The sequence below is a fragment of the Octopus sinensis genome, linkage group LG19, assembly GCF_006345805.1.
Source record: "Octopus sinensis linkage group LG19, ASM634580v1, whole genome shotgun sequence".
Classification (NCBI taxonomy): Eukaryota; Metazoa; Mollusca; class Cephalopoda; order Octopoda; family Octopodidae; genus Octopus; species Octopus sinensis.
In genome coordinates this window covers 14,632,987-14,642,676 of record NC_043015.1, presented here as the reverse complement: position 1 = coordinate 14,642,676, position 9,690 = coordinate 14,632,987, and the positions used below count along the sequence as shown (strand labels likewise).

General features: G+C 36.6%; 1 protein-coding gene across 1 annotated transcript in view; it reads right to left on the bottom strand.

The window, feature by feature from the left end:
* LOC115222207 (cyclic AMP receptor-like protein A) overlaps positions 1-4,798 on the bottom strand; it is a 265,857-nt gene extending 261,059 nt beyond the window's left edge. The window contains exon 1 of the mRNA XM_029792359.2: positions 4,547-4,798. Coding sequence (XP_029648219.1) covers positions 4,547-4,648 — 102 coding nt within the window. The 5' untranslated portion in view covers positions 4,649-4,798. The remainder of the gene's footprint in view (positions 1-4,546) is intronic.
* Between the last annotated feature and the right edge of the window lie 4,892 nt (positions 4,799-9,690).

Genomic DNA, 9,690 nt, shown 5'->3' with positions numbered 1-9,690 from the left:
ATGGGTGTTAATATTCTGGTTAAATTGTTGCAGAATAATGCCTACAAGAAGAATGTGAACAATGACGATATTCCAGAGAAAGAAGGAATGAGAATAATCCATAATGTGGGACTGAGGATTTGTAGGACACAGCAAGGAGACAAGAGGTGGAGAGAAACATATGGATCAGGAGTACCTCATTGGTTGAATTATGAGACGAGACCATTATAACAGCAATAGAAAAAACAAGAGAGAGGAGACAGTATGTTGGCGGTGAGCTGGCAGAAAATTAGCACGCCAAGCGAAATGCTTAGCGGTATTTCGTCTGCCGTTACGTTGTGAGTTCAAATTCCACCGAGGTCGACTTTGCCTTTCATCCTTTCGGGGTCGATAAATAAGTACCAGTTAATGCACTGGGGTCGATGTAATTGACTTAATACCTATGTCTGTCCTTGTTTGTCCCCTCTGTGTTTAGCCCCTTGTGGGTAATAAAGAAATAAGTATGTCTGTAGGTCAGGGGCTGGAATGTGTCCATCAATGATAGTGTGCAAATCAAGCAGGTGGCCTTTCTCTGGGTGTGGTCCAGGATGAAAGGGTGCATCGTGGCAGCCTTGTTATAATGTCCCAGATACGGATGCAGTATTCAATTTCAGGCTTCATCTGAATTTTGTAGAGTCACTGAAGTCTGAAAAGAGAAGAGCTACTCATTGTGATGCACTTCTAGCTTTGCTAAGGATGTGTGTTTATAAGGAGACCTCCTAGATGACAGCAAGGTCCAGCATTTGGAGGGACTTTGAGTGCTCTAGCTAAGTGCTATTTATGATTTGAGGTGTATGGTGCTGTTTGTTAATAAGAGTAATGTTTGAGTGATTTTGCCATTAAAAGAGACAAGATTAGAAAACACACTCATTTATTGAAATCAATGCAGGTTTGGTATATAGTGTCAAAGTTGTGTGTAGATGATGTATGATTGGGGAATGTTAGGGAGGAATAAAGTGTGCCATCTGAATAACAAGGGGCATTTTCAAATACAGTAGCAAGTAGGTCATTGTTGAGTAAAAAGAAGAGAGTGGAGGGTGAGCAGAACAGAACCCTGGGGGATACCAGAGTTGACTGTGAAAAGAGTAGACAGTGCTGCAATAGTATGATCTGCTAAGAAGTTACTAATGAAAGAGATGAAAGATGGGTGGAGCCCATAAGCAGAAAGTTTTAAGAGATTTATATGCTTAGATGTGGTTGAATGTTTTACTGATTTCAGCAACAACATTGCTGTCACCAATTTCTCTGAAGTGACAGGTGAATGACGTGAAGGAGGTCTCCAGTAGATCTGGCTCAGTGGAAGTCGGACTTGTGGTCACCAAGGAGATAGAGGAACATTCAAGGTAGTGGAGAATATCACTATTAATGGTTATCTCCATTACTTTGGAGATGCTTGAAGTAAAAGCATGACGAAGCTCCTCTTTATCATATGCATTCTCCTCATCCAACAACCTTTCATAATAGCATTTCCATGTGTCTTCTTTGTCATCAGCAGCAACAGCAGAGCTATATTTATCATTTCAAATACATGTACATATACATTTATGCATGGTTGTATGTGTGTGTGCATGTCTGTTTGTGTGTGTATGTCTGCGTGCCTGTGTGTATGTGTTTGTGTGTATATATTCTTTTATTCCCTGACTTGTTTCAGTCATCTGACTGCGACCATGCTGGAGCACCGTCTTTAGTCGAATTCAAACCCAAGACTTATTCTATTGGTCTCTTTTGCCAAACTGCTTAGTTACAGGAATGTAAACATACCAACATCGGTTGTCAAGCAATGGTGGGGGACAAACACAGACACACAAACACACACATATATATATATATATATATATATATATGACGGGATTCTTTCAGTTTCCATCTACCAATTCCTATCACAAGGCTTTGGTCACTTGCCCAAGGTGCCACACAGTGAGACTGAACCCGCAACCATGTGGTTGGGAAGCAAGTTTCTTACTACACACCATGCCTGCGCCTATATATATATATATATCATCATCATGTGCAACAGAATATTGGTATATTGAAAGAGATGTTGGGCATAAGAGGAATTTCATGTGTTTGTGTATGTATACACACACACTATATATATATATATATATATATATACAGACAGACAGACAGATAGATAGACACAGGCATGGCTATGTAGTTAAGTTCACTACCCAATCACATGGTTTCAGTTTCAGTCCTACTGTATGGTACCTTGAACAAATATCTTCTACGACACCCTCAGTTTGACTAAAGCGTAGTGAGTGGATTTAGCAGACAGAAACTGAATGACTCTGTGTGTGCTCTGTGTGTGTAAGTTCTATACGTTTGTCCCTCGCATCATAGTCGTAGATGAGCGTCACTGTCATACAAGCAGGGTCCTACATTTCCAGTCTGCCATGAAAACATGTCCGGCTGTGGTAAAATTCGAAACAACTGAAGGGTTGAGGATAGAAAGGGCATCCAACCATAACAAAAATTTCCTTTGAACAAAGCAAGCGTATAAACGCAGCTGTGATGATGATGATGACATATGTAGGGAGAGAGCAATACACATACATACACACACACATATTACATTATATGCTTATATATAATACATATACATACAAGTAACGTACGCACGTACATACATATGGGGGTGCGGAGTTATATACTTAAATGCTTGTTTGGCACACGAGAGTATCTCAATCAAATTATAACACAATGTTGAATTTTCAAGCTTACATTTATAATTTCACTTGTTTCTTTTCCGTATCACGAATTCGGTTGTGAGAAACACTTAAGGGAGTTCCAAATTTCCAATAATATTTAGGGAAAATTCGGATGAGAAATTATTTGGCGAAAGATTTAAGCGTTGGTATTATTGCCAACTGAACTATATGTTTACTTAACGTGTGTGTAAACATATCTTAATTCATGTATGAATGGGCAGTTGAGGTGATATAAATGTTTGTAAATAAATACATGTAAAAATATGTACGTATACGTGAGTGTGTATATTCTACATGAGATATTGTTGAATGAATTGGCATTTGTTTGCGTAAGGATGATTAGATTCATATTGGCTGTTTCTGAGCCTGAGTCAACATTAAATCGGTTTTCAACATGGCCTAGTGTATATCACTGAGGAAATGAACAGCTGGGCATTTCAACCTATAATTCTATAAAGACCACGAAGTAAAAATTTGGATCTGATAGCTACAGGTATGTCATAGCAGCTGAAGGATTGCCAACATACATAATGAAGACGATCAGAGTTTGTTGACGGAAGTTGAAACACAAACGAGTAACATATTTTCAAGTATGCAGCAACAATCACAGAGATATACATACAAACATATATATCTGCAGATAAGTATATAAGGATATAATAATCAGTGGCATTGAAAGGAAACAGTCAACTATGGGGGTTAACATGTTTAAAGTCGTGTGTTTAAATTTAAATGCTATGAAAGAGTGCTAAAAGGAAAGAGAGAGAATCATTCCGGGTGTCAATACAGTGTAGGCACGCCGCAGGCATATATATATATATATAGTCAATAGAGATGCATACAAACACAAAATAGTCATAAATAACAACGACTGTACGTGTGTATATATATATATATATATATTAGAGAAAGAATAGAGTTTTTAAAACAAGATACCTACACATATCTGGACACCATGCGTACATATACATATAGACCGAATACATGTATACGAATGTGTGTGTACGTATGTATATATATATATATATATACACACACACACTTTCTTATAAACATCATCTAATGCATACGTACATATAAACAATGTGCGTGTTTGTTGGTACGGATGAACATGCTTACACAAACATCTTCTATACGTACATAGAAGCTTCGTATATACATACATCGTAAAACATCATACACACACACAAATATATGTATGTGTGTGTATGTAATAAGTATGTACGTAGATACATTGATACATAGAGATGTGAACATCCAGTATGTGTCAATGTATCTTACGTACATTTGTACATATCCATATAAACACCTTACAAACATACATCCTGCGTACATGTATGTAGATACAAACACGTACATAACAAGACACGTACACATATGCATGATTACGAAGGCAAACACACACATATAGACATTGCGATATAGTCTGCAATGAGGTGTGAAATATGTTTATAAGTTATGTGTATAACGATGTTGCAAATGTCAGGGAGGGCGTGAAATTAAAGTGTCATTTGTTATTTAATTGATATATCGTGTAAAATGTTTTGAATAGAATGGAGCCGATAATAAATGGCCACGAGGTGAAATTTCTTTACATCTTTAAGTATATATATGTATATATATTACTTCATAAATACACTAATAGTGAACAACTACATGACCAACATATCTACAGATATGCATTGACAATTATCCTGCACATGTGTGTACAAACAGGTGCCTGGTTGCAGCTGAAGAACAGTAAAGTGCAGATGTCTTTTATAGAGCTGTCAACAGACAATAATCAAAGAGTAAAGTTACAATTAAATGACACTTACACAATAGTGTGGATTTTCCTCAAAAATGGTACATAGTCCTCCAATTTCTAAATCAAACGGTTCGACGGTTGAGTTATAATCAGACGTTGTATGTCCGTCCATTGAAAATTTGTGAATGACGACTGTTCACTGTTCTTAATATCTCACCCTCTCGCTCTCCCGTTCCTCACAACATTCTCTGTCTGTCTGTCCGGCTCCTCTCTCTCTCTCTTTCGCTCTCTTTTTCTCTCACTCTTTCTTTCTCTCTCTATTTTTCATACTTTCTATTCGTCTCTCTCTCTCACACCCTTTTTTCTCATCCACTATCTATATCTCTTTTTAAATCTGTCTATTTCATTATTTCTCTATCTTCATAAGTATTTATTATTTAATCTAATTTGCTTTGTCTTTCACTTTCCTCGCTCCGTAATTCTTTTCCAATGAAGCTAACTCCTGCATTTATTTATCCTTCCTCGTTCTGCTTTTCTCTCATTCCATGTTACATAGACCCCTTTCACTATTATGTAAGGCTTTACCTTTCTTTTTTTATTCTTTTTACTTTCTACAGTGTGTTGTATCTGCCACTTTTTCATCTTATCTCTCTTTCATTCTATAGCATCTCCCTCAACACGTACAGCTTTATGGACTTAATCCTTTACGTTTCACCTATCTTCCTCTCTTCCACTCTATACCAACAGGATTTATCTCTCACTCTCTTTCTCTTTCTCTCTCTCTCTCCCTCTCTCTGTCTTTCTCTAGCACACCCTGATCCAAATTTCTCCTCCTAATATCAAACTAATATAGATTAACTATCAACTTTACGAGGACTACGCCATTCAACATTCCATCACTTGTAATTTGAACCTGCGGAGTCTTTTAGTCTTTTTATTGAGAGATTTCCATATGAATTGAAACCAAATCTCGAGCACTTCGAATGTCACCTGGTATAGACGTCTAAGTTTTTTTTTTCCCCTTCTTTTTCTTAAAGGTTTTCCTTTCATAAATATCGTCAGGGTTGAACATATTTATCGGGAGAATTCACCTCTCTCTCTTTCTCTCTTTTACACATACGCGCGCACACAACTGGTAAACCTCATGTTTTCTCACTTCGTATATTTCTTTCATATATTTTGAAAAAATTAAATAATTCCTCTTGAACAAAACTTTGTACGGTATAAATACAGGAAACAGTTAAATAAATCAATTAATAATCCTCTCTGTCTCTTTCTCTCTCTCTCTCTCTCTCTCTCCTCTCTCTCTCTCTCTCTATATATATATATATATATATATATATATATATATATATATTATATATATATATTATATATTACTTGTTTCAGTCATTAGACTGCAGCCATGCTGGGTCACCGCCTTGAAGTATTTTTAGTCGAATGAATCGTCCCCAGAACCTTTTTTTAAAGTCTGGTACTTATTTTATCGGCAGCTTTTACTGAACCACTAACTTACGGGGACAAGCACACCTACACCAGTTGTCAAGTAGTGATGAGGGACAAACATAGACACACACGCACATATTTAGAAGGTTGTTTCTTGTGGCTAGGCAGAGAGCGACCATTGGTTTCACACCTATAAAGCACTTAACTGTATAGGTTACTTGTCAGACTCAAAATGACCAGAGTCTGACGAGTTACCTATACAGCTAAATGTTTTAGAGTATGAAACTAACATATATATATATATATATATATATATAGGTAGTGGGTAACGATTTTCCTCATTACTTTAGGGAGTAAGGACCCTGCCTGACACGAATCCCGGGCTCAGCCGGCTCCGGGTGACAGTACCCAGTATGGGCCCCTATCCAGGATTACAGAAAGGAGACAACCTTCAAAGAAATCCAGAGTGGAGCCCTGTAGCCGGTTTAGTGTTCGAATTGACACTCTTACGGCAGCTCCGACAACCAAGCTGGTGCCAAACATAATGCTCTGCACTCCTTTGGACTACGTCAGCAAGGTTGAGATAGGAATCTTGATGATTGGGCTACACAGGATATTCTTACATCTAGCCCAGGCCTGCGCAAAACTGGAGAGGAAACTGGAAAAAATGACGTCACAACCAGCCAGGCAAAGTTTCTGCTACATCAGAGTCACCTGCCAGAGGGAGTGTTTGTCCAGGGTAGGATTACACAGGCACAGCAGATGTAAAGGACATGAAATGTAAAAATCAGACTGGATTATTTTATGCACTACTCCATTGTCTCCCAAGACAAAAGGATGCCAACAACAACAATATATACGATGAGCTTCTTTTCAGTTTCCTTCTTTCAAATCTTCTCACAAGATTTTGGTCAGCTCAAAGCTGTTGTTGGAGATGCTTGTCTAAGGTGCAATGCAGTAGGACTGTACCAAGCCATGTGGTTGGGAAAAAAACTTGTTACTACACCTGCATGCATATATATATATATATATATATACATATATATATATATATATATATATATATATATATATATATATATACATATTAATATTTAGCAGAAGCAACTGAGTGACTCAAAGTCCAAGAATTTCATGTGTTAGGTCTTATCAAACTCAATAAGTGCTAATGCACAAAACTCTCAAACCTTGAGTCACTCTGTTGCTTCTGCTAAATATTAATAAAAATATGCATATACTCATATTTTGACCTCTATTATTTCTGTTTGCATTACGATACCTAGATATATATATATATAATCAAAATAAGCAACCAGATATCAAGTAATAATGTATAGTTCTATATTTAAGAGATGAAGAATTATTTACATTCAACGGATATTTGTCCTCATCTTGTTTGTTGTTAGTACAACGTTTCAGCTGATATACTCTCCAGCCTTCTTCAGGTGTCTTGCGGAAATTTTGAACCTGGGTTCTCATTCCTAAGGTAGTTTATTTTTTTTAATCGACTGGTGTCATTATATTCAAGCCAGGTGGTAAATAATGTAAATAAGTAATAATACAGTATGACCGTTCAAGTGGCTCCATTTAATTGAACAATGCAATCATTACATCAATTTAAATGCAATGCTATCTTTAGCTGCACAAATAAATAGATGGAATTTTAACAAGTAGGACATACTAATATAATTCTTCTTAAATATTTTATGTCCTACTTGTTAAAATTCTATTTATTTATTTGTGCTGCTGAATATAACACTACATTTAAAGTGATGTAATGATTGCATTTTTCAATTAAATGGAGCCACTTGAAATGGTCATACTGCATTACTTCTTGATATCCTGTTGCTTATTTTGATTTTATGTATATGTACATATTTCTACAATTTCTCTATGAAATTATATTCCTTCATCAGGAAATGGCTGAGCCTGTACATTCCTACCATTTGAAATATTATACATACACATGCACGTGTTTCCCCCTTTTTTCTTTGTGTTTATTGTTCTACATTATCCGATGTATACTTGCTTTGAGAGAAATTCAGCTGCTATTTCTAGTAGGTCGAGTCTCCATGTAGATATTCCCTCATTGGCAGAGAAATATGCTTTGTGTATTTATACTGGTGGCGGGGAAGGGTTGTTGGTTTTGTAATTTTCTGCAAATAAAATAAATGGTTTTGGGTCTTTGCCACCAGGTGAAGAAGTTCAGGAGATTCTGTCTCTAGATATTCACATGCACCTAAATACTGGCAAGTCTGTTTCACTTGGTGGATATTTGGCAAATATCACTGAAGCATGAAAAGAGGTGCACTTCCTGAAATAATAAATACAATGTGGATTATAAGTCATCTGCAAGTGAATAATACTGGAAGTTGCTGCTTCTGGTTTTGTTGAACATTTTTAAGTACATCAAATAAATAAATATAACTCTTATCATCTTTCCAATCATTAAACTTTTGGAGAGTAAAACATTATTGATTTCAGAGGAAGAGGAAAAAGTCATTAGTATCATCAACATAGTCATTACTCCCATCATTATCATTGTCATCATCATCACTTCACATCCGTTTTTCAATGATTGTGTGGGTTGTACAGGCCATCACTAGCACAGTACATCATCACTTGTTGCCACACATCATCTTTTTCATCATCATCATCATCATCACATTTCTCATCAGGCACATAACTGGCCTTCCATCAGTTACAATGACAAGGGTTCCAGTTGATCCAGCCTGCTCATGAAATTAACATACAAGTGGCTGAGTACTCCACAAACATGCATTCACTTGATGTAGTTCTCAGGGAGATTCAACATGATACAGAATGTGACTAGGCTGACCCTTTGAATTTCAGGTACCACTCAGTTTTGTCAGCTGAGTGGACTGCAGCAATGTGAATAAAGTGTCTTGCTCCAGAACACAATTTGCCACTGGGAATTGACCTCATGGTCATACTCAAAACACTAAGCCACACACCTCCACTCATGGGGCTCAGAATAAAAACCAAAGAAGTAAAAAAAGAAGGGTTTTACTAAGAATTGAAACAGGGTGAAAAATCAGCTGTCTAGAAGCTTACCTCACTGTAGCACCTGCTAGAATAATTAATATAAAAACCAACTCTAAAATTCTTCCTTTGCAAGAAAGCCTTCATTATTTTTCTTCCATATAAATACATTATTTCCTTATAAACAGTAGAGATGAATCATTTGGCTGTCTGTTTATGGATACTGAGCATCATATGATTTCTAGGTGGATAAGTATACTGAAGATATAAGCATAAGAAAATGTGTAAAGAATGGAGTGTGATCCTTTGTTGGCATTAAGAAGATATTGATTTCTTTCATTAACAAGAGGCCACCTCAAATTTGTTGGGAGTTGGATATAGATGATTGACTAACTTAAGTAGATGCTTGATACATCAGCCTAGGAGAGATGAAAGATGATTTTCATTAGGATTGGAACTTATAACATCTGTGTGTGTGTGTGCATGGGGGGTGCGCACGTGCATGTGTGTGCGTATGTGTGTGTGTGCATGGGGGGGTACGCACATGCGTGTGTCCATGTGCACACGTGTGTATGTATGAAACTTAATACTGTAAAACATTTAGAAACTACTGCTTTTTTTTTTTTTATCCTACCACTCTAGAATTAGGAAGATGTTAATGGGTTTTAGCATAACATTGGAATAGTTTTATGACTAACGGGGAGAACTTGAAAATACTACACTGTCTAAATCGTTTTAGTGGCTGGTACATTGAAGATCATACAT